This window comes from Delphinapterus leucas, chromosome X (assembly GCF_059928025.1).
Source record: "Delphinapterus leucas isolate spDelLeu-1000000601 "Yukka" chromosome X, BTC_Dleu_Yukka2, whole genome shotgun sequence".
NCBI classification, from domain to species: domain Eukaryota; kingdom Metazoa; phylum Chordata; class Mammalia; order Artiodactyla; family Monodontidae; genus Delphinapterus; species Delphinapterus leucas.
The window spans coordinates 40,490,327-40,516,574 of NC_143150.1; the positions used below are offsets into that span (position 1 = coordinate 40,490,327).

The following is a 26,248-nucleotide window of genomic DNA, read 5'->3' on the forward strand; positions in this document are numbered from 1 at the left end:
TATAAGAGATGGTGTTCTACAGGAGATAAGAGAAGAGACTATTTTGTTTTTGGTGTGGGGGCTGTGGTGGGAAGAGGAAAAGAAAGAATTACGAAAGTCTTCAAAGATGAGGAGGCATCTGTGCTCGGTTTTGAAGGATGGGTAAGGTTTTGACCAACAAAGCTGGTAAGAAAAGGGTATGTAGGCAAAAGCAGAAGTACGAGCAAAGGAATGATAATGGGAAAGGGTAGAGAACATGTTTAGGGATCAATATGAGACAAGAAATACATAAAGCTTCACAAGTAGGTTGGGACTAGATCATTAAGAGTCTTATATGCCATGCTGAGAAGCATAGTCTCAAATTTATAAGTAATGGGCTTTTGAGCAATGGCGTATGTGTGACCAGAGCTGTGTTCCGGTGGCCACGTGGAGGAAGAACCGAAGGGAAGAAGTGACTGGAGGCAGGGAGACCAAGGCTAAGTATTTGTTCCCATGAGAAGACACAGGAACTGAAAGCAGTGTAAAAACAATTGTGAGGGAGAAAGGAACATATGTGAGAAGACTGAAATCAACTGGACGTGGCAGATATTTACTGGAGGGAGAGTGTTGGGGGCCTGGGTATGAATGCAAGGAAGAAAAGGTATGAGATGAGTATGTTAATAAAATAACAGAAATGAAACAAAAGAGAGGCAAGAGAAGCAAGAGACTGCTTAGGAAAGAGTTTCAAAGTAGTGATCAACAATATCAAATACAGTACTGCAGAGAGATCAAAAAGGATGCACGTGGAACAGATTCTGGAATGGTATTTTACGTTGGTAAATCATCACCACCCATTCTCTTCTCAACTTCTTTTGAGCCTATCATTCTACTAAAATAGGTTCTTTTTGATGTCAACTTACTAGGGGGCAAAAAAAAAAACAAACCAAACCAGCCAACAACAACAAAAAACCCAACAAAGAATAAAAACTAAATGTCAAGTGGTTGAGAAAGGATTGGGTGGTAATAAATCAGTGGAAAATCCTATTTCAAAGTCCTTGTGAATGGGAAGAAGATTGGTTACTTGAGGGATAAGCAGTTACTTGAGAAAAAAATGACAAACACAGGTGGGCCAAAAGATCATTTTCTGGTAAAACAGTCAGTCTACTCAACTTATTCCTAAAGGGTTACAGTCAGATGTCAGGTAATATGGACCCTGAAGTACTCTAGGCTATTCATTTTCAAATTGTATACCACCAACATACAAATCACTTTTCATTTTCTAAAATACATTTAACTATCTTAACTGTAATAAAGAAAAATTATAGTAGCTTCCTAAATGTCAGGCTCTATGCTAAACACTTTATCTGTAGTATCTCATTTAAACACTTTATCTGTAGTATCTCATTTAATCCCTTAACAGGTAAGTTTTTTTTTTAACATCTTTATTGGAGTATAATTGCTTTACAATGGTGTGTTAGTTTCTGCTTTATAACAAAGTGAATCAGTTATACATATACATATGTCCCCATATCTCTTCCCTCTTGCATCTCCCTCCCTCCCACCCTCCCTATCCCATCCCTCTAGGTGGTCACAAAGCACCGAGCAGATCTCCCTGTGCTATGCGGCTGCTTCCCACTAGCTATCTATTTTACATTTGGTAGTGTATATATGTCCTCAGGTAAGTTTTTTATTATGCCCATCTTACACAGGAGAAAACTGAGACTTAGAGAAGTAAAATACTGGCCTAAGATTTTAAAAATATTAAGTGGCAGAGGGAGGGAGTTTGGGATTAACATATACACACTACTATATATAAAACAGATAACCAACAAGGACCTACTGTATAGCACAGGGAACTATACACAATATTTTACAATAACCTATGAGGGAAAAGAATCTATATATGTATATATATAACTGAATCACTGTGCTATACACCTGAAATTAACACAACATTGTAAATCAAGTATACTTCAATAAGAAAAAGAAAACCTAAAAAAAAAAAACCTGGTAGAGGCCATCTTCTTAATACACTCTAAGAGGTCTTTCAACAATGTATACAAGCAACTGTTTTATATAGCAAACTCTATCCCAGGGAAGACCACCAAATCACTAACTTAAATGGCTTGGTTCATTCACTTTTTTACAGCCCTCAGGAATAATGCTTCTCCTGCCATCCCTCTGAATATGTTTCAAGTTCTTGTAAATGCGTCATGGATTATGAACGTGGAAGCTTTGCACAGGTCTTTCAATAAATTCATGCCTGCACATGTTGACTCAAGGAAAATTGTGTAAGGAAGTACTGACACCACTTCAACCCGTGGGCTGTGCTCAATTAGAAAGCATGCAAGGCTCAGGCTCATCTGCTTGGCGAAAGGAGACTAGTTAGTTGTGCAACAACAAGAACATGCATAACGTGTCTCATCGTGACAACCATACCTTTTAGACAGCTTTAGTGCTTACTCTGTTTTGGCTGCTTCTTATCTGATTTTCATATTTAAATAAGACATGAATAGTGATTAAACTGTGAAACCAAAATTTTCTCTGCATTTTATTCCCAGTTTCTGGATCCATTTGAATGAAAAATATCCAGAGACTGCAGGATCATCTGTTAATAAAAATCTGTCATTTAAAATTTTTTATCTGTGTGAATCAGGATTTTCTGGAAGATAATATACAGAAATAAACTGCATGGGTTGCTGCAAGCCTACAGCTACCCTCTGGGAAAATTTGGTATCCATAAAAATAGCCTGATTTTTAAAAAAAATAGTCTGATTTTCCTAATCGATTGCACTTATATAGTGGAGTTTCTCTCCAATACACAAAAGTTTTAAAGCTACTGTTCTAAACCAGTTAGTTCTGTTACTTGAAACAAATGGGTCTTCATGGTCACAGGACTGTGATAGGTGGGTGTGGATGATCAACACGAACTCCAACAAAGGACAGACAATTCAAGCATAGGCCCCTGTGAGAGGGGGTGAAGAAAGGTTTTGTAAACAAAGACCACAGCAATGGCTTTTCCACATTTGGTGGCCCTTGTAGAATTCATGGCAATATATATTGTTAATCAACACATAAACTTCAGTCCTACCTCTTTGCCACTAAAATCCAAGAGAAATCGTTTTTGACCAGAGATTACAACAAACCCTGGGATTACTCTCAGGAATGAGCAAAGCAAACAACACAGCACTCTGGAAACAAATATTTAACAACATATGTGGATGAAATGCAAAGTGATTTTTCCCGTGTTGAAAAGTAGTTTCTCCAGGAGTTCAAGGAAGAAACGTGATTCCATTCCTCAAGTAACTAGCTAGTTATTTTAGCTAGTTAGCCTAAGTGTAACATTGCTACAGTCAGCATCTCAGATAATAATACATTTTTAGCACCTCTTTTCTTTTCTTTTTTTTTTTTTGTGGTACGTGGGCCTCTCACTGTTGTGGCCTCTCCCGTTGCGGAGCACAGGCTCCGGACGCGCAGGCTCAGCGGCCATGGCTCACGGGCCCAGCCACTCTGCGGCATGTGGGATCCTCCCGGACCGGGGCACGAACCCGCAGATAATAATACATTTTTAAAGTATCAAAACACTTTTCTGAAAACTGAAACTCAGTAATGTTAAATAATCTGACCAAGGACACAAAGCTATTGTGTGGTAAATCCAGAATTTGATTCTCATTCTTGACTACAATGCGTTTGCTTTTCCTAGTACACCATACTGTCTTTCAATAAAGAATAAGTAAGATGTATGTAGAGTGCCTGGCACATAGTGGGAGCTCAACAAAATTAATTTTATTGTCCCCTAAATCTATCAGATAAATATAAGCTTATATACTTAACAGAAGTAGGATGAAAGCAGTCTAAATTGGAATTCTCTAACTAAAGAGTACTCTTCAATTCCAAATCATCTGTGCAAATGAATCTCATTGGGAGGAAGCAAAGTCAAACCCTTGCATTTAGGTAGCCAGTTGATATGTAAGGACTTTAAAATATACCAAGCCCTTATTCTTTGTTTCTATCAGCCTTTAAAAAGTAATTTCATTCTAATCAACGAATTATCAACCAAAAGAGATGCAGTTGCTCCTTTCTTTAATCAGTATAAAATCTAAGAATCACAGCATTTTAGAGCTGGAAGGGAGTTCATCTAGTTCATTTTTTGTCACGATCTGCCAACCTGGCTTCCTCCTCCTGCCTCTATACTATCATTTGACCAGTGAGTAACTTGTACAAGGTTGTGAAGCTGGTAGAGGCAGAGAAGGGACTAAAAGAGCTAAAATCTCCTAAGTTCCAGTTCAGTGCTCTTTCCATTATACCACCCAGCCACGCAGTGCAAGTGCTCTCTAGACAGGGCCAGACATACTGTTTTAGGAAAAACACAGAATCTCCAGTAGCTAAACAAGCAGATTCATCTCTCCAACAACTCTGAAAAGCTGATCCTATCACCTAACCTTTACAGAGAAGGATGATGTGTTAAACTCTTTCCCATCATTATTTCATTTCATCCTCAAGGCAAACCTGTGGGAGTGGTTCATTCTTAGTTCTTTCCCATTTGCTTGAGGAGGGAATCCAGGCTAGACTTCAGATAAGTTGCTCAAGGTCACAGGACTAGTAAGCAATGGAGCCGGAATTTAACCAAGGTCTGACTTGAGGCCCAGCTCTCAACAACTATGATATACTGCTACTACTATTACGTGTCTCTGCCTTTTTCTCCCCCGATTTTTTTTTCTTTGTCTTTTGGGGCCTAGGATCACTATGTACATATGGTATGGATACCTAATCACAAATAGGGAGAAGGTTTCTGGAAGGATAACTGAAGAGGGGAAAAACAGTAATCCACCTCATCTGCACAAATTTAAGACCTACCTGGATTACATTTTCCAAAGCCTAGGCCTTTGCTAGCCTCATGCAGAAACCTCTTCTTCTTTAATAACACTAATCACCTGTTTTGCCACTCAATATCCTGAATCAGATTTGTTCAAATGCAAAGGAAAGCACTGATACCAAAAATCACTTGGGACCTGAGACCCCTGGGCAGAGAAGAACCCAACAGCTGAGCAAAGTTTCCACCAAAACTGGAATGAGGTTAACAGGGCACAGTAACACAATCTTGTACCTGATACTAGGAAACATGCAGAGAAAACAGTGAGAGAGGAGGGAAAAAATCTGCTGCGGGCCTGAGGCTGTTAATCAGGACAAGACTGAGGAAGGGATTTCCAGGCAGGCTTCTCGGGTAGGCTTCTTCCCAGTCATTTCAAAGCCAATGCCCACCACCAACCAATTAATCCAATGCAAACCACCCTCGTGAAACAGCAGGAAAAGACGACGCAAAGAGCCCAAACAGTCCTTCTCGAGTTGCCAGCCTCCTCACTCTGTTTTCACCCTTTTTCACCAGAGAGGCAAATTCTAAAGGATTTTTCCGCCCAAACCCCCGACGCAGGGTGAATCTCGGGGAAGAGAGGACCCTGCCCTCACTCGATGGGGACAGAAAGGACACTCGTTTTCCTTCGGAGCAAGGGGATAGGGGGAAGATTACACTGAGGAAAATAAGGGAAAATGGCCTTGGCAGGGGTTTGATGGCGCGCAATTCGGTAGCGGCACTCACCCGGGTGAGACATGGGGATGACCTCATTGCGGGTCCCCGGGAAGTTAAAGATGACGGCTCCAGACGCCCCTCGCTCGTAAGCCAGATGGATCTTGTCTGCGAAGGTGCAACCCCCGCCGCGCTGGATGAGGGCCAACCAAGAGACTTGCACGCTGCTGCCCCAGTCCCCCGGGACCGTGGGCACCGTGAAATTCGTGTGCGGGTTACAGGCGTTCAGCGCCCCTGGTCCGTCGGGCGGTACCAGGACCCCAGCCACTGGCTCGAGCGGCGAATCCTGGCCGTACACGCCCTCCTCGCTCAGCTCCCACACGGTGCGGTTCACTCCGGTGTGCGGAACCCGCCAGGACACGTTGAGGTACGCGGTCCACACTGCTTCGGCTCCCCGGGAACCGGGGGCTTGCGGACTCAGAGCCAGCAGGAAGCACCAGGCCAGCAATCGGGAAAAGCCGCAGCCACCGCGGCAGGAGACCCCGGCCCCGGGCGGCGGCCCCATGGCGCGCGCGCTCTGCGGTTCCCTAGGGCCCCTGGCACGCGCCTTCCCGGCTCTCGGCGGGACCCCGGCCTTGGCCAGGTGCGCGCCAGGTGGGGAGGGGGCGGGGAGCGACTGGCACGCGCGGCGGGCTGGGTCGAAGCCGACAGGCACGTAACGTCGCTGGAGATGTTGCCGCAGATGCAGCTCTTCGGAGCTTCAGTCCTCTCTGCTACTGCCTTGGCCGCGTCGGGCTTCGGGGCTTTAGCGTGAAGCTCCGCCCAGCCGACTGGGGGTGGAGGCGGCTGGGAGGGAAGAAAGGACACTGCGGGATCCGCCTTTTAAAAGGGTAACAGGGGGCTTCCCTGGTGGCGCAGTGGTTAAGAATCTGCCTGCCAATGCAGGGAACAGTGGTTCGAGCCCTGGTCCGGGAAGATCCCACATGCCGCGGGGCAACCAACCCCGCGAGCTACAACTACTGAAGCCCGTGCTCCACAACAAGAGAAGCTACCACAATGAGAAGCCCGTGCACCCCAACAAAGAACAAAAGCAGCCAAAATAAATAGACTAAATAAATTTAAAAAAAAAAAGGGGGTAACAAGATGGGCAGGCATTAGAATAGGATCGGAGGCTGTGTGGTCAGGTGTGTCAAGTCGTTGTGTGAAAAGTGGACAGGCGAGGAACTATGGAAACAGAACAGAAACGCTCGTTGGTAGGATTTGAGTCCCTTTTGAATTGCAAGAATATATTTTTCCCTCGTAACGTTTGCCTGCGGGGCATTTCTGGCTTAAGGTGCCAGAATGCGAAAGTACTTCTAAAAAGCGCAGATCTGAAAGGTCTGACTTGCAGTCCAGAGAATTTGGGTAGGTGAGTGGTGCTTAAGCAGGCTATTTACTAATTCTCTAAGCGGGGGGGAGGGGGGGGGTGCAGAAGAGAGCATTGCCTTTTTTTGTTTTAAACTTTTTCCTTTCCTTCTCTAAACAAGCGTCATACCTATGTATTTCCTTCTTACCCTTACCTCATACTAAATATACTGCATCAGATGCCCCTTCTAAAAGTAATCTTAGCCCTCAAAAAGGAATGACCATTTTCATACTCCTCAAAACTAAGCCTCTTTTCTTCCATTTTCCGCAAACCAGACTTACCCAAACAGATATGTCTGCGCCATTCATGACATTAACAATCTTTCTCCATCTCCCACTAACTAAAAAAGAGCCTGACTCACCTTGACAATTCACTCACAGCACTATTGCGTTAAGATTTCTCCTTACTTTAAGTGTACAATTTTTATCTACCCTGTCAGTTGTTACATTTAGTAGGTGCTCAATAAATATGCATAGATTAAACTGAATTAATACTTCTGGTGTCTGACAGTTATGGATAACTTTTGGCCTTGGGGAAATTACTTCTCTGTGCCACAGTTTCCTCATCATCTGTAAAATGGGGATAATAATAGTACCTACCTCATAGAGTAGTCTAGATGATTAAATGAGTTCATACATATAAAGCACTTAGAACAGTGCTTAGCAGAGTGTAAAAATTATATCTGTTAAATACTGTTATTATTAAACAGATTCAGGGACCCAATACTTTTAAAATAATATTAAGGTTGTTACTTTGAGGTAATAATCAGAGAAAGTAATGTTCAGGATGTTTACTTTTAGCCATTTTTTTCAGTTCAAATAAATATAATTTACTTTATCCAGCCCAACATTTGTTAAATTCCTAATCAATCATTCCACTCCCCTGGCCCAACATTTATTTAATCAATATTATTTGCAAAGATTAAGCATGGGACAATCCTGCACGTGATGCTCTTATGGCTTGAGAGAAACCTAGAGGAAAATTAACACCATAACCAAAGAGCACCTAGAATCCAAATAAATGGGCAATTTTGTGAAACATGAATCGTAGGTGTTGAAAGGGACTTTAGAAGTCAAGGGAGGTATATGGGACCAATAGCATGGCACCCCCAACTACTGATGATGTTAATCTCTTAGATAAAAATTACCTAGGGGAAAATAAAAGGGTAGCATCTGTCTTCTAAAGAAATGGTACGGGACTTCCCTGGTGGCGAAGTGGTTAAGAATCCGCCTGCCAATGCAGGGGACACGGGTTCGAGCCCTGGTCCGGGAAGATCCCACATGTCGCAGAGCAACTAAGCCCGTGTGCCACAACTACTGAGCCTGCGCTCTAGAGCCTGTGAGCCACAACTACTGAGCCCACGTGCCACAACTACTGAAGCCCACGTGCCTAGAGCCCGTGCTCTGCAACAAGAGAAGCCACAGCAATGAGAAGCCCGCGAACTGCAACAAAGAGTAGCCCCTGCTCACTGCAATTAGAGAAAGCCCGCATGCAGCAACGAAGACCCAACGTAGCCAAAAATAAATAAATTTATATATAAAAAAGAAATGGTACAGTTCCAGAAATTGTCTGAAATTGCTGGTGAAGAACACTCAATATTCAATCAATATTACCTGCATGATTTGGACTTCCCTGGCAGTCCAGTGGTTAAGACTCCGCACTTCCAATGCAGGGTGTGTGGGTTTGATCCCTGGTCGGGGAACTAAGATCCCACATGCCGCGCTGTGCGGCAGAAAATATATACATATAAAACCTGCATGACAGTCAACTATGTTGTACTTTGAAGAAACAATGTGTTTAAAAGAAAAGAGATCTTTTATAAGGTATTTACAAAAATGAAGTTTGGAGAGACATTTGTTAATATTCATTCTTTCTTAAATATTTATTGCAATCTACTATATGCCAATCATGGGCTAAGCATTGGGTTAAAACAAAATAAGACATTAACTCTGCTCTCAAAAAGCTCATAAATTACCTTTGATGAGACAAACAAGCTGATAATTGTAATATATATAGAGAGAGAGTGCTGATGTATATAGTATAAGAGCTACACTAGAGGTATGCATAGGGCAGTAGTGGGTGTTAGAGAAGAGGAACTAACCCAGACTGGTAAGTAAGAAAAAGCTTCCCAGAGGAGGTTACACCTGTGCTGACTTTGAGAGTGTTAGCCTTTCTAGACAGAGAACAATACAAGAAAAGGCACTGAGGCATGAAACTGAAAATGTTGAGAAACAACAAATACTACAGGCTCTATAAACACCAAGTGTTTGGAACCCAGAGTACGAGAGATAAAGTTATAGAGGGACAAAGGGGTCAGTTCTTGAGAGTCCTTTGGGTAAAGCTAAGGAGTTTGGACTTAATTCAAAAGCAAGGAGTAATATAATCAGGGTTTAAGCAGGGAGTAATAAAATCAGATCTGAATTTTAGTGATCATTATGCTTCTCTGTGAATAAAAATTGGAGGAGACAAGAGTAGAAGCAGGGACCCCAGATACAGGATTGCTGGCAGTGCTCCAGGTGAGGAATGAAGGTGGCTTGGACTAAATTGGCAGTGGAGATAAAGAGAAATGGACAGATTGGTAATGTATTTTGGATATAGAATCAACAGGACTTGTTTGGAGGATGAATGAGAGGGAAGAGTTAGGGATTGCTCTGAAGCTTTTGGCTTGGAAGACTGAATGGCATTTAATTAGGAGGAGGGTTTTAAATGTGTAGAGTGGGTAGGAGGAGAAATGAGTTCAGTTTAGACAAGTTGAATTCAAGGTACCCATGATGTAACTAGGTAGAACTGTCCAGCAGGTAGTTGGATTCTCTGATTACTGAACACCTACCAAGCGCAAGACACTTGAGAGGTGCAGGTATACAGAGACAAATGAAACAGTCCCTGCCCTCAAGGAGTTCATAGTTTAGTAGGAAAGTCAAAGAGGCAAACACACAATAACAGTATAGTGTAATACATGTTATCACTGAGAAGAGTATAGGGTGCTATGGCAACATGGGCGTGGCTCTCATTGCGAACAAATAGAGCTAATCAAGAAAAAAGAAAGTAAGGATATTCAGGCATAGGCAATAGGCAATACATGAGAACACCAGCGAACTTCAGGGAACTAACATTCAATAGTTAGGCATGTCTGGGGGAGCAAAGGGGGAGCCCAGGGGAGTGAAGCAGGTCAAGTGGGTTATGCCACAACATGAAGAGTTTAGAAATCTATGTTAAAGAGTGTGGGCTCAATGCACATGTGCACACACAGATACATAAAGTAAATATGGCAAAATGATAACAATTGTTGAATCTAGATGGTGGGTATATAGGTGCTCGCTGTAATATTTTTCAACTTTTCTCTATATTTTAAACTTTTTGTAATGATGAGTTTAGGTTGTGAATTTATATTGAAATCAGTGGATCAAACAAATGATAGTATCGACCTAGGCTTACATAGATAATCTGGATTGTATGAGGGCAAGACAGGAGGCAGAGAGACTGATACGGAGGCTAACACCCTCAGCACTATCTGGAGGTCTAGACCAGTAGTGGAGATGAAGGTATCAGACTATCATAGCTTGATGACATGAACCATTAAAATCATCCTATGAACTCCCCTTGCTATGAGCTCCTCCTCACCAAGCGACCTTCTTTTCATCATTTAGCTCCTCCTGTAAATATGCCTACAGGGAGGTAATTCTCTGATCAGCAAACACTAGTATCTGTTCCACTGGAAGTTATACTTCTCATAATAAATTAATCAGTTGGCATTCTGGTTTATATACTGGTCTCGTGAATTTGTTTAATTGTGAGTCAGTCCCCAGGAGCCCAGGCTCTGCTAATACTACCAATCAAATTTCAAAGCTTACAAAGCCAAGAACCAGACTGTAGATCATGACTGCATCAGAGTGCTCCTACTTTATGGAGCCTTGTCCGGGTAACTCTCTGGCTTTCCCTAACCATATCCCTCTGTCTCACTGTGATTTCTCTTCAAACTGCAACAGAGCCTCGCTACTAAGGATGAGATCTGTTGATCGGGAGCATCAGCACTGTCAGCAAGCTCATGAGAAATGAAGAATCTCAGGTCCCACCCAGACTTGCTGAATCAGAACCTGCATTTAAACAAGATTCCCAGGTGATTTGTATGTAAATATAAGTTTGAGAAGCCCTGAGTATCCTGAGGGTAGCCAGCACTCAGCCTCTGCTTGAACACTCCCAGTGTCAGAGCTTACTACCTCACAAAGCATCGCATCCTGAGTAGTACTGCGCTTTTCTTATTGGAAGGTTCATGGAAATGCAGTGTGATTTTGCTTCAGTCTTTCCTCTTCCTCCCACCCAACTCTTCCAACCCCAGGTCCCCAGAGTTTCCATGCTATTCCCCAGCTGTAATATCACCACTCCACCAGGGCCTTTGCTGTGAGCAGTTTCCTGGTACCAGACTTCACCTTATTCCTGACCCTCAAACCAAATTTACCAGGTCCTAAATGTATTCCTTCGGAGCCCTGCTGTCCCTAAGGCTAATAACAGCTATTGTTCATTGAGCATTTACTATGTTCTTTACATGCATTCTCTCATTAAATTCTCACAACCATCCATTATTATCCCCATTTTCAGAAGAGGAAACTCGCTCAGAGAGAATTAGCAACCCCCTAAGTTCATACAGCTAGTAACAGAATCAGGATTCCAATGCACTTCTGACTCTGAGTATTAATAGCCGATAATGACTCAGTATCTTCCCTCTAGAGAGTGGTATTTGCATTCTAACATTGCCTTATACCCAAGAAGGAAAGTTCATGTGAAATGTTTCTTGCATGCATTTCAGGCACTGTGACCAGTGACAGAGATATATTTGGGCCAGGAGGCTTTTTGAATTCCTCAAATCCTACCACAAAGGCTAGCCTTGCCAAATATTTATATCAGCAACACTGAACTGAAAGTTGCCCTGAGCAGTGCACTATCTAATGATGAACTGGTAAACAGAGCAGCATCCTGCAGAAGCAACAGCAGGGTACCACCATGGCCAATTAAGTTTCCGATCATACTGAGTTTCTGTGGTGGTGCAGAGATGGGCCATAGTGTTCAGCCTTTAATATGTCTGCAGGAAATGAGACACCACATCTGGCTTCTTACCATTAAATGGTAAAGCACCATCTGAGACAACTAGTGTCCTGGCATCAAAGCGATGATGTGGCCACACAGCTGGACAATATAGGTGTAGAGAATGAATGGCAACAAATTTCCACTCAAGGCAGTTGCCCCTTTTATAGCAAGAAGATGACGGTGGTGTGGAGAGAGAGAGCAGCCAAACAAAACAGAACAAAAAGCCCCAAATGTGATGCTGCAGCATACTTTCAAATACTATACTGTTACTTGCAAATGCAGGTAAACCTCAGTCAGCTCAAGTGGGTATACAACCATTAGAAAACAGGGGATATATTTTTTTTGCGGTACGCGGGCCTCTCACTGTTGTGGCCTCTTCCGTTGTGGAGCACAGGCTCCGGACGCGCAGGCCCAGCGGCCATGGCCCACAGGCCCAGCCGCTCCGCGGCATGTGGGATCTTCCCGGACCGGGGCACGAACCCGCGTTCCCTGCATCGGCAGGCGGATTCTCAACCACTGCGCCACCAGGGAAGCCCAAAAAACAGGGGATATTTTTAAACAAAGAATTCATGCACTCGAAGAAAAGACAGAATTTCAGAGAGGGGCTTTACAACAGTAGGTGTGCTGTATCTGAAACTAAGAACAGTCTTATACCTGTAACAGAAATAGCTACCATTGAGAACCTGCTAGGGGCCAGATACTTTACAACCATGAGATAAGTATTATATGCTACATCTTACAGAAGAAGCAACGTGCGCTCAGGTTAAGTAACTTGCTGAGGGCACCCATTAGGGAATAACCTAATGACTGGATTAGAATTTGACCCAACATCTTAGTACAAAACTACACTCTTCTCCTTATGCAACATTCCACTCCTTATAACACTACCTTCCAAAGTAGAGGTAGGAAGGAAACATATTTATTGAGAACTTACTATGTGCCAGACACTGTATGTGTATTAATTATATCATTTGATTCTTACAACAAGTAATAAAAGCCCATTATTTTCAGATGAGGAAAATGAGGCTCAGAAAGGTGAAGTATCTTGCCAAAGGTCACACAGCTAGTAAGTGGCAGAGTTGGAATTCACATGGGAGCATATCGGACTCCAAATTCTATACCATTTTCACTCTGCTGTACTACCTCTCCACACACGTAGTAAGGATATTATTACAAGGTGGAAAGAGTCAGTGTTTTTCAACCAGATATGGTAACACATTTAACCTACTAAGAACCCCTCATCAGGGTGCCCTGATTTCTTGCTGAGCAGCCCTGGAAATCCTAGATAACAGAGATTATGAAAGTACATTTTGTCAAGTGCTTCATCATCATTTATAAATGTCTACATCTTCAGTTGTACACACTCGCTCCCATGCATGTGTGGAGTGGAATGCCTGAACATGTGTTATGTGTGGAAAGGGTGTTTTTTGTCCACTGACGAAAACTGGTACAGAAAGGAATTGTACTGATAAGGATAATGCAGAAAATTTAAGCTGTGTCAAGTTGATTGCTATTGAGGGATCAGATTAGCTATCTTGAGTTTGGGGAGATGATTGAGGGGATCCCAGATTGCTAAAAAGGGATAAGAGTGGGGAAGGGCCCAAGGCATGGGAGGGCAGCAATGGCTCCAGGGGAAAGTTGGGCAGGGGAGGTGCTTGGAGGGAAAGATGGACATGAGTGATTTTTACCCTCGCCTGCAGTATCAGGACAACCTACTTGGGAAATTAATCTGTTCTCATGCAGTCTCCTCTCTCCTTTTTTTTTTTTTTTTTAGGTTTCTAGTAAGATGAAGACTTCCAAAGAACTAAATTTGTGTCCACAAGAGATTTATGTATATTAAAAGAAAGAAAAACAATTGCTTGGGGAAAATGGGAAAAAAATGTTTTTAATGAATTGTGCCCTACAGATATGGCCACATATTTGAGGTTTACTTCCAATCCGTTTGTGCTACTCAGTAGACTAGATCCACAGAACTCCCTCATTCCAGTCTCTGTTGTTATTTTTAACTTTTCCATTGACTGGTTATGTGACACCAAGGAAGTTTCTCTTTCTTCTTTCTCAGCTACAAAATAGGGATAATAATAATGGAAAATTGTGCAGATATATATTGAACCACTTAGTGTTCCTTCAGATTAAAGCCTACCAAATCAGCTAGTGTAGCTAAAATAAATATCTATGATTTTGCCACTGCCTAGGACAAATGACAGAATCGCTGTAGAAGGGAGTGGGCCTCGCAGGCATGGATAAGATCAGTTTACTAAATTAGGGAGGGGTTAAGTTCTTTAAAATGCACATGGGCAGTAAGCTTTTTTTTAGCCTACAGACAGAATGGGATTCCATTCTAATAGGAGCCTAATTTGATAATTCCTAGTAAAGCTGAGGCTTCTGAAAAGCAGTTTAAGAATAAACATAGTGGGCTTCCTTGGTGGCGCAGTGGTTAAGAATCTGCCTGCCAATGCAGGGGACACGGGTTCGAGCCCTGGCCCAGGAAGATCCCACATACCGCCGAGCAACTAAGCTCCTACACCACAACTACTGAGCCTGCGCTCTAGAGTCCGTGAGCCACAACTACTGAGCCCACGTGCCACAACTACTGAAGTCCGCGCGCCTATAGCCCGTGCTCTGCAACAAGAGAAGCCACAGCAATGAGAAGCCCGCGCACTGCAACAAAGAGTAGCCCTCGCTCGCCGCAACTAGAAAAAGTCCACATGCAGCAACAAAGACCAATGCAGCCAAAAATAAATAAATGAAATAAATTAATTAATTAAATATCATAAAAAAAGAATAAACATAGTTATATTGTAGCACATAATCACAATCACCTACTGAGGCCAAGGTATACTCTTTTTTTTTTAGAGTAGAAACTTTATTTTACTTATTATTTTTTAAAGTTTTATTTATTTTTCGGCTGTGTTTGTTTGTTGCTGCACGTGGGCTTCCTCTAGTTATGGTGAGCGGGGGCTACTCTTCATTGTGGTGCATGGGCTTCTCATTGCAGTGGCTTCTCTTGTTGCAGAGCACAGGCTCCAGGCAGGCGGGCTTCAGTAGTTGCAGCATGTGGGCTCAGTAGTTGTGGCTCATGGGCTCTAGAGCGCAGGCTCAGTAGTTGTGGTGCACAGGCTTAGTTGCTCTGCAGCATGTGGGATCTTCCTGGACCAGGGATAAAACCTGTGTCCCCTACATTGGCAGGTGGATTCCTAACCACTGTGCCACTCGAGAAGTCCCAAGGTTTACTCTTTAGAAGCTAAAGTCAGCCTGAGTGTGGGCAAAGGCAGCCTTTGTATTCCAAGGGGCAAAGTCAAAAATTCACAGCTGCCAACTATATGCATTAGGATTAGTTGCTGCTGGCCAGGGCTCAAAATCGATCAAAAACTTGGAGTAAACAAGTATCTGGCAATAAGTGACCAGGTACTAGCAAACAGTTGAGACAACTGAAATTAGCTGGCCTCCCACTCATGATTCACATAGTAATTAAGTTCTGTCACACCAGAATTAGATGTGTCATGGTTATGTTGGTCTCAGGAAACGGGCAAGAGACAAGCAGGCCTTCAACAATAGGGTATTTTATGGGCTTCCCTGGTGGCGCAGTGGTTAGGAATCTGTCTGCCAATGCAGGGGACACGGGTTTGAGCTCTGGTCCGGAAAGATCCCACATGCCGCTGAGCAACTAAGCCCGTGTGTCAGAACTACTGAGCCTGTGCTCTAGAGCCCACGAGCCCCAACTACTGAAGCCCGCACACCTAGAGCCCGCACTCCACAACAACAGAAGCCACCACAATGAGAAGCCCGCGCACCACAAGGAAGAGTAGCCCCCGCTCGCCACAACTAGAGGAAGCCCACACGCAGCAATGAAGACCCAATGCAGCCAAAAATAAAAATAAATAAATTTTAAAAAACAAACAAAAAAACCCAAAAGGGTATTTTGTGGTTACAAAAATTACTTTGGTTTGACTTCACCACAAATCATGCAGTATAAAGTATAGGAACTTTAATGAGGAAAAACACTAATGGAATCATCAAAAGGAAAAAATGTCCAGATCCACTGAACCACAGCACACTCAGGAATCCATAAAATCACTTCTCCCTTAGCTGCCAATCTTCCAATTAGCAGAGGGTGGGTATACTCTTTTCTAAGTTGTCTCTATGTAACTTTGTGTGCAGATAGGATCAGTATACTTCAGGTCCTTCAGAACAAACTAGTTTGGACACAGAAGTCAACAACTGCTTAATATTCTAGATGCTGTCAGCTCTGGAGCCACAGAAAGCCTTTTAGCAGAGGCAATGAAGTGGCTCAGCAATGTTTGCTTTTTGTGGGGGGAAAAAAGAGAGAGGGAGCAGACATTGAAAGCCTGAAGCTCCTGTTTGTTTGAAGAAGAGTTTGTCAACTTTACCTTCAATAATCCCACCAGTTCATTAAATGTTTTCCTTTTGTTGAGGCGGTTATGGTTGAGGTGTTTACAGACCCGATGAGAGCATATGTTTGGGCCCTACAAGGTGTTTAGGGCTCAATACCCTGATGGTTTTAGGACCTTCTGTTTGTTTGGATTCAAGGCAGTATGAAAACTTTTCAGCACACACATTCCAAGAATAAGGCTGTCTTATATCAGTGCCTTCAGTTATGCCCTCATAAGGCATTTTCAGCAGAGGTTTTCAAGTTCCGAGACAGGTGGAACAGTCAATTGCTTAAGGGTAGTATACTGGAACAAAGTAGATTTATAACGCCTGCTGTTATCCAGCCTTTTTTTTTTAACAGAATCTTAGCCCTGTCACTGCAAGTTGTGTTATGTAGCAGTGAACAAGCAAAGAAGAAACAGACTTTCTGGGAAAAAAATGTGCTAGACTAATCCCACCTGATAACTGCAGTCAGTATTTGAATTTAGGAAAAAAAATTTTTTTACTAACCTCGACCCTCTGGGCCATCCGACATACAAAATGATAAGCAATAAGCATCACTGGGCATACAGGACTTATAATTTTCTCTTTTCGAGTTTCGGTGATTTAAAAGAAAATTCACACATTCTCTAATTTATTCCTTAGAATAATAAACATTTTTTAGAGCTTCTAATATCTACAAAGTCTTATGATAGTTGCAACAAGGTCCCTCCATTTAGTATCTTAGTCTACTTGGGGTAAATTGTACCAAGGAAAATTTTGTGAGCCCTCTCTTTGTTTTTGCCTATGTGAATCTAGATTATAAGCAATACAAGCTTTAGTTGAAAGCCTAGTCTAATCTCAATTGCCTACTAATGGGGAAGAGAAGTGATATTAATTTTCTCTCAGATTATTGTAAATAGCCTTCTAATTGATTTCCCTGCTTTTAGTCTCTCCCTTACTCCAAGTCATCCTTCATATTACTGCCATTTATACTTTTGAAAACATAGCTATGATTATGTCATTTCTCACTGTATATTGAACAGAATAGAAATTTCTAAGCTTTGATGGCTAGGATCTCAACAATCTAGGTCCATCTGACCACTGTCTCCTTTATACCTCCACTGTGTCTGAAATATATGTGTATTATATATAGTATCTTCCATGCTGCATTTATTTACTTACATATCTCCTCCATCAGAGACTGAGTTCCTTGAGAGGAGGGACCATGTATTTTTCTTCTTTGTAGCCCCTGCTCTTAGCCTGGCACATTAGAGTACATTTGAAAAACAGTAAGTGGACGGCAAGAACTGGAGGGCAGGCTGGTTAGTTTGCTGGCTAGCTGGTATGATTTTTTTTCTGCTGTGTTTGTTAAGGTATAATTTACATACAATAAACATTTTTTAGTGTACGGTTCCATAAACTTTGACAAATATTCAATATATAGTCATGTAGCCACTACCACTATCAAGATATAGAACAGTTTCATCACCCCCAAAATTCCACATACTATGCCTTTATAGTCAAAGCCCCCCACCTCCTTAACCCTTGGCAACCCTTCATCTGTTTTCTGTCCCTATGGTTTTGCCTTTTCTAGAATGTCATATAAATGGAATCACTCAGTATGTAGTTTTTTTTGTGTCTGACTTCTTTCACTTAGTAAAGTGCATTTGAGATTCATCCATGTTATTGCAATGGCAGGGCATTTAAACAAAAGAGTGGTCAGAGAGATGGGTGCTGGGAAGGGGTACAAAGTCCTGTGTGAGTATAGAGGCAGGAATGTTTGCTTTTGACTTAAGAAATTAGGGGAGATTTCATGGAGAAAGCAACGTCTGTCTGAGCAGGGCCTTGAGGGATAGGTGGGATTTTTATAGGTACCAATGGTGAGAGAAGATATTTCAGTAAAGGATATAGCAGAAACAAAAGCTCAGAGTCAGGAAAGAGCAGAGGGGATTTAGGAAACATTATTTCAGTTTGTTGAGAGCATAAGAGGAGGAGTAGCAGGAGATAGGGCAGAAAAGGTAGGTTAGGGTTTTGTTGACCTTGAAAAGGTATTTAGGAATTTGGTCTTGATTTATTAGGCAGTGGATAGTTATTGCAGGTTTTTGATTCAAGCTCTTCTTGGAGGAGAGTAATAGTTCTGCCTGTAGGTAATTCTGTTACCCTGCCTGAGCTGAAGTAGACAGCTCTCTTTCTGGGTGAGTATACAACTGTGACCCGTAAAACAAGGCCACAAATGATATTTAAATATATCAAAAGCATACCAAGGATATAAAATATCTGCACTACTGGTACTCGCTAGAAAACGTGTTCATGAAATGACGGAATCTAATACTTACCAAAAGCTCTCTTATCTCTTCATTCACTTGTATTCTCTCAATTCTCTCTACAGTCAAGTTATCCAAAAGCCAAGCATTGTTCCTGGATTCTATTTTCCAGATTCTCCACAGAAACACCTTCACTGGGTTAAGTAAGAATTAATGTTATGGCTTCTGTCTTAGCAGATAGCCAATAAAAAAATTCTGGTTTAACAGCATTTCTTTCTTTTGTAAAACTTTGTTATCCACTGATATTACTCAAATTCCTATGTAAAAAGAACCCATTCCTATTTGGGATGCTTTTTTTTTTTTTCTGGGACAAGAACAGACATTTCACCAAAGAGAATAGTATACACATGGTAGATAAGCACATGAAAAGATGTTCAACATTATTAGCCATTAGGGAAATGTTCATTAAAACCACAATGTGATATCACTGCACACCTATCAGAATGGCTAAAAAAAAAAGTGATCACACCAAATGATGGTGAGAATGTGGAGGAACTGGATCACACACACATACACTGTTGGTGAGAAATGTAAAATGGTATAGCCAATTTGGAAAACAGTCTGTCAGTTTCTTATAAAACTAAACATGTAACTACCATATGACTCAGCAATATCAGTCATGGACCTCTATCTTAGATAAATGAAAAATTATATTCACTAAAACATATATATATGAATATATATGTGAATATATATAGCAGCTTCATTCATAATTGCCAGAAACTGGAAACAGCCCAAATGCTCTTCAATAGGTGAATGGTTAACAAATTGTGATACAGCCATACCGTGGAATATTACTCAGCAATGAAAAGGAATGAACTATGAATATATGCAATGATCTGGATGAATCTCCAGATAATTTTACTGAGTGAAAAAAGCCAATCCCCCCAAATTACATACAGTATGATCCCATTTATATAAAATCTTTGAGATGAAAAATTGTAGTAATGAAGAAGAGAGCCACGGAGAGGGTATGGGGTGGAGTTGTGTGTCACTATAAAAGGCCCACGAGGGAACAATGTGGTGATGGAACTGTTCTGAATCTTGACCGTGGTGGTGAGCACAAGAACCTAAACATGTAATAAAATTGCATAACGACTTCCCTGGTGGTGCAGTGGTTAAGCATCCACCTGCCAAAGCAGGGGACACAGGTTCGAGCCCTAGTCCAGGAAGATCCCACATGCCACAGAGCAACTAAGCCCATACGCCACAACTACTGAAGCCCACGCGCCTAGAGTCCGTGCTCCACAACAAAAGAAGCCACTGCAATGAGAAGCCCACGCACCGCAAACAAGAGTAGCCCCCGCTCGCCGCAACTAGAGAAAGCCCACGCGCCACAGCTAGAGGAAGCCCACGCACAGCAATGAAGACCCAACGCAGCCAAAAATAAATAAATAAGCAAATAAAAAAGAAAACTTCAGCTGCATAAAGACCTTGTATGACCTATCTGCGCATCTCCGAGGACCCCAGCCTAAGAATCCCCTCTTTAGATGGATTCTATTTTTATCCATAAATGTCTTATTTTTTGTATTGGATTTAACCAAGGGACTAATTGAAATCCCCTTGAATTACGTAGGCTACAGAAACTAAAGTTTTACCATTTCAATTATTAAATATAATGACGGAAGAAGACAGGGCTGGCACTTAAAAATAGAAAGAATTGGGGCTTCCCTTGTGGCGCAGTGGTTGAGAGTCAGCCTGCCGATGCGGGGGACGCGGGTTCGTGCCCTGGTCTGGGAGGATCCCACGTGCCGCGGAGCGGCTGGGCCCGTGAGCCATGGCCGCTGGGCCTGCGCGTCCGGAGCCTGTGCTCCGCAGCGGGAGAGGCCACAACAGTGAGAGGCCTGCGTAACGCACAAAAAAAAAAGAAGCTAAAAATAGGAAGAATTGTTTCAAGTGCATAAAGTAATTTTGGAAGAGAACATAGATGCAGATGAATAGATATTAGGACATATTCAAGAGTCAGGCTTACCTACATAATACCAAAACAATTGTTTAAAAGTGGAACATCCAGTTGCCTTGTTCAACTAGTATCTTTTATTTATTTTGGTAGCATGTAAACATATATGATGCTAACTGTGGCAAAGGGTTATTAAAATAGAAAGAGGGGGAAGAGCAAGAGTTTAAATGCTGTGATGGGAAAATAAACAGCTGAGTTGAGTAACATTTTAGATGTGTAGGCAGAAAAAAGGTGGAGAAAAATGTAAGGGAAATGGTGTCTTGCAATAAGCAACTTTCTAGTTCATTGCAGTTTGTCAAGTACTTAGGAATAGAGGGCATTCATGCTTAAAGTAGTAGTCATTTACCAAAGCTCTGATGATCTTTCTCTTATTAGAAGAATTATATTCTTAAAATGTAAACAATATTCTTGCCTTCCTGGCTTTCTCCTTCAGATATTGAAATCAACTATTTTATTTTTTGAGTTGAATTTCATTTTCCACCTAAAGCTAGGTACACACCAGAATTATTATACTGAAGGTGTAGTTTTCTCAGGGTCATTGTTTATTAGTCCCCTAAGAAAGGAGTCAGATCTCAGTTATAGATACTAGTAGATGGGAAGCAGTGATGTAGATAATACAAAAGAGCAGATTATCAAAGACACTTGGAGTTGGCTTTGAAATGCATTTTTCAGCACATTTTCATCTTATGTTTTATGCAGGTGTTCCCTTCAGACCCATAAGAGGTGACTCTGAAGTAGTTTGAGTGATCAAAGAAAGTTAGCCTGAGATTTAAACACTGCCAGTGGACTAGCTGCATGCAGGTAATTAAATTAGTGGCATAACTTAGCATATTTATATTCTGTATATCGCCTTACTCCCATGAGCATGTAACCACTAAAGAGGATCTATGAACTCACTAGTTTTATTCATTCTGGGAATTTATTCACATCTTCAAGGTGCTTGGTTTTAAAGTAATCAATTAGATTGATTTTTGTTTTATTTAAATCTATTTGGCTGAACTTGACTGAGTATCTTGGTGTTCTCTTAATTGAAAGAGTTGCCATATGATGTCAGAAGACATTGGAAACTTTACTTCAGATGCCAATATAGCATCTTACTGTTTAAATATCCTTGAGACAAGTACCAAGGTGTTTAGTCATAAAAATGCTTAACGTGCCCTCTGCTGGGCCTTTCTTTTATAAGATTGGAATTGAAGAATGCTGTGTCATCAGGTTGTACAGTGGGTTGAGAAAAGGAATTGCCCTGTAATGATCACATGCAATGAATAAACCCTAAATACAGATTCATGAGTCTTTCTGGCACGGATAAGTCTGGCTCACTTAGCTGGTTTCAAAAGGAAGATTTAAAATGTTATCTAGGGCTTCCCTGGTGGCACAGTGGTTGGGAATCCACCTGCCAATGCAGGGGACACGGGTTTGAGCCCTGGTCCGGGAAGATCCCACATGCTGCAGCGCAACTAAGCCCGTGTGCCACAACTACTGAGCCTGCTCTCTAGAGCATTCGAGTCACAACTACTGAACCCATGTGCCACAGCTACTGAAGTCCACACGCCTAGAGGCCGTGCTCTGCAACAAGAGAAGCCACCACAATGAGAAGCCCACGCACCACAAGGAAGACCCAACGCAGCCAAAAATAAATTAAAAAATAAAATGCTATCTAGACCCAAAGAAACGAAAACTTTGTTATGCACTTGAGAATCCCCCTGTGTTTTATGAAGATAATCTTATTGTCAGGTAATCGCTGCATAAATATGTAAACCAACTAAATAACTCTACCATTATTATATTTTATGTAATTGTTACATTATTATACAAACCAACTAAATCATTCTGCCACAAGAGGATATCTGTGAAGACGTGGATTTTTTTTAATAAGTGATTCTTTTTTTAAATTTAATTAATTAATTTATTTTTGGCTGTGTTGGGTCTTCGTTTCTGTGCGAGGGCTTTCTCTAGTTGCAGCAAGCAGGGGCCACTCTTCATCACGGTGCGCGGGCCTCTCACTATCGTGGCCTCTCTTGTTGAGGAGCACAGGCTCCAGACGCACAGGCTCAGTAGTTGTGGCTCACAGGCCCAGTTGCTCTGTGGCATGTGGGATCTTCCCAAACCAGGGCTCGAACCCGTGTCCCCTGCATTAGCAGGCAGATTCTCAACCACTGCACCACCAGGGAAGCCCCCAAAGAGGTGGATTTTAATTCAAGATTTTTGCAGGGTTTGCAAAGATGCATTTCTACCTACCTCCTGCCCGGCCCCTATCCCAAAGGTTTTGTCTGAGACCATATCCTATGAATCAGCAGGTGTTCCTATAAGTTAAGAGGGTGTTTTGCTTATGGAGAAGAATGGGGATTTAGATTCAGTGTTTTCTTCAGCAAAAATTATTTTTATATTTTTGTTGGATCAAAATATTTTTTTACATCTTTATTGGAGTATAATTGCTTTACAATGGTGTGTTAGTTTCTGCTTTATAACAAAGTGAATCAGTTATACGTATACATATGTTCCTATATCTCTTCCCTCTTGCGTCTCCCTCCCTCCCACCCTCCCTATCCCACCCCTCCAGGTGGTCACAAAGCACCGAGCTGATCTCCCTGTGCTATGTGGCTGCTTCCCACTGGCTATCTATTTTACGTTTGGTAGTGTATATATGTCCATGCCACTCTCTCGCTTTGTCACAGCTTACCCTTCCCCCCAACATCCTCTATGGCAGCGGTCCCCAACCTTTTTGCACGATGGACCGGTTTCATGGAAGACAATTTTTCCATGGACCAGACAGGGGTGGGTGCTTCAGGCGGTAATGCGAGCAATGGGGAGGGATGGGGAGCGGCAGACAAAGCTTCCCTCGCTCAACCGCCTCTCACTTCCTGCTGTGCAGCCCGGTTCCTAACAAGCCATGGACCATCCAGCAAGTATCTTCCCCACAACTTCCTTACAGTGAAATGGGGGTATACACAGTTCGGTTGTATAAATTGTACACATAGCCACATTTTACTTGACATGTTCCTGCTTATAGCTTCAGAAGAAGCAAATCATGAAACTACACAAAATCTAGAGACTATTGTTTGTACTCTCCCCAGTGCCAACTGGCGCTCAAAAAATAGAACTGGCCAGAATATAGCTGGCTATTTTCTTTATGAATTTCTCCCTAAGGTGCCAAGATCAGCTTTCATACCCCTGGGAGTCAAAAAGGTTTTCATTTTTATCAAACTGAAAATTCTTCTGGATTCATTTAAGTCAATTCCCTCAATGAAATTACTGTTCTCTGAGTTTTATCCAGTTGCTTACACCATTAACAAAATAAAATAACAACAGGTGCAAAAGTAATGATTGGAGCACTAGAGATTTGTCTTGTGGTATATATTAGTCTTCCCTGCTTTCCTTTTGTTATGAATGTTACTGGTATGTCAAAGACAAGGGTGAAACTGACTCAAGGACAGGAAAACAAACATACTAAAGGAATTTAGATTATCTATTTTTCCATATTTCAGTAGAACATGGTACTTTACTGTTTAGCCTTTCAGAAATCAGAATACTACAATCTATGCAGTAATTAAATGTATCTGAAGGTAAATTTAGGACAATAGTGGTTTTGTTTGTTTTTTTGTTTTTGCCCTTTTGTTCAGCTGAAGGCAAAGAAGCCTTGAATTACCCTTCTACTCTGAGTAATATTTTCTTTCTCTAACGTGCAAATAGGGTATGTGATATGAGAAGATTTTTTTTTTTTTTTTTTGCGGTACGCGGGCCTCTCACTGTTGTGGCCTCTCCCGTTGCGGAGCACAGGCTCCGGACGCACAGGCTCAGCGGCCATGGCTCACGGGCCCAGCTGCTCCGCGGCATGTGGGATCTTCCCAGACCGGAGCACGAACCCGTGTCCCCTGCATCGGCAGGCGGACTCTCAACCACTGCGCCACCAGGGAAGCCCTATGAGAAGATATTTTAAAAATATATACTATCTCCAAGATCTTACTGCAAGGAAATGGAAATATTCCCATACGAAGTTATAGCATAAAAATGTCCCAAATAAATGTCATAAAAAAAACCCCACAAAACACCACAACTGCAAGTTTTTAAAATGTAATTACAGGTTAAGAGCACAGGTCCATTAAATGGAAACCTAAAGGACCAGATTTGTAAGGTATTACTGCTTGAAGGAGACACATCTTGTATTTACCACTTTACTAACATTTTAAGTGTTCACAGAGTGAGAATTAATGGGCTGTGGACATCAATTTTTTTCAGAGACGTATTAATAGGACATCCAATAGTTTAAACAATTTTCACAAATGAACAATGTGGATATTCTTTTAGATTTAACTTTTTTCATTGCCAGAAGTACAGTCCAAGCATACAGAATAAAGAAAATAGAACCCTACTTTCATTATCAAATTATTTTGCAAGTAGAGTAAAACTTTACTAAATTAGACTTGCTTGAAGCTGGCAAGCTCTATAATTGGAATTATAGAATATAGTAATATTTCATTATTTTGGAGAAGGGCTAGGACTTATTCTATGATGAAAGGAAGTTTATGGTGTATATTAGTTCTGCACTGGGAACAGTTAGATTAAAAAACCCCCACATTTTTATGTCTTCTTCTATTCCCATGTTAGAAAACCCAATTGTCAGCCAGAGCTTGCTCTCCCTAGGAGCTTACCTCTTAGTCACTGCAGAGCTATCCCTAGGCCCAGGCTATGGGTATGTAAACAAGAACGAATAGCACCCAAGGGTTTTATGCCCTAGTGTTTAACCTCACCCCTGTATCCTAGGTGAGGGAGATGTCATGTGATAATATGCATCAGGTTAGAGCCCTAGTATTTCTCTTTAGGCCTTCTTTAAGCTTCCCTTGTTCAGCCAAAGGGCTACAGTTTTCAGGGGAGAAAGGATGTGTTCTTTGTGAAATGGTCAGAGAAACCACACATCTTTCTTCAGCCAAAATGCAACTTACCCCTCTCTCCATCTAACTTCTGTTCCAAGAATTCTCCTCAAAGCCCTTTGGTAAATACGGCCTTTTTGCATATCCTGGCTTTTTGACAAGACTAATTTTCGAAGAACATTTGCCTGTATGGTCGGAATGGTACTAAATTTCTCAGAATTAACCACTGTGGCCTCCAACTGCAGCTGATCTTACCATACACAAGTTACTGAGCATTTAGATGCTGGTTATATCCTGTATGAGGTTAATAAAAATAATCAGTGGAAAAATTAGTTTGACAAATGGTTATTTGGTCCATGTAGGCATTTTTTAGAGGTAAAATAATGTCAGACCTCCTATGTGACTGATTCTACACTCCTCCTCCTCAGCCTCTGTCACTGAATTGACTGCTTGAGGAGAAGAACTCAATTTACATTTCCATTTAAAAGCTAAAAATATACACAAGTAAATGTAGATTGGATTTAATTCAATTCTGGAATGGGGGGCATACGGACATTTAATCATTGCAATTTTGAAATCCTAAGGCCTTGACTAGGTTTCTACCAGTTTTTACTAAAAGCATTAGTCATAACAAACAGATCATTTCCCAGAACATTTGATTTATTAAAATGGCCCCAAAGAATTTTGTCATGAGCTAATTCTTTATAAGGATTTCATATTTTCATGAAACATCCTCCAGATACCTATGTAACA

At 41.7% G+C, this 26,248-nt stretch overlaps 1 protein-coding gene across 2 annotated transcripts in view; it reads right to left on the reverse strand.

The window, feature by feature from the left end:
• The window catches only part of RNF128 (ring finger protein 128), a 98,392-nt gene that overhangs the window by 53,244 nt on the left and 18,900 nt on the right, over positions 1 to 26,248 (reverse strand). Inside the window, exon 1 of one of the 2 annotated variants that reach the window (XM_022566417.2) lies at positions 5,555 to 6,565. The exons of the other annotated variant lie outside the window; for it this stretch is intronic. Coding sequence (XP_022422125.1) covers positions 5,555 to 6,047 — 493 coding nt within the window. The 5' untranslated portion in view covers positions 6,048 to 6,565. Of the gene's footprint in view, positions 1 to 5,554; positions 6,566 to 26,248 lie in introns of those variants that run through there. 2 annotated transcript variants of the gene reach the window in all.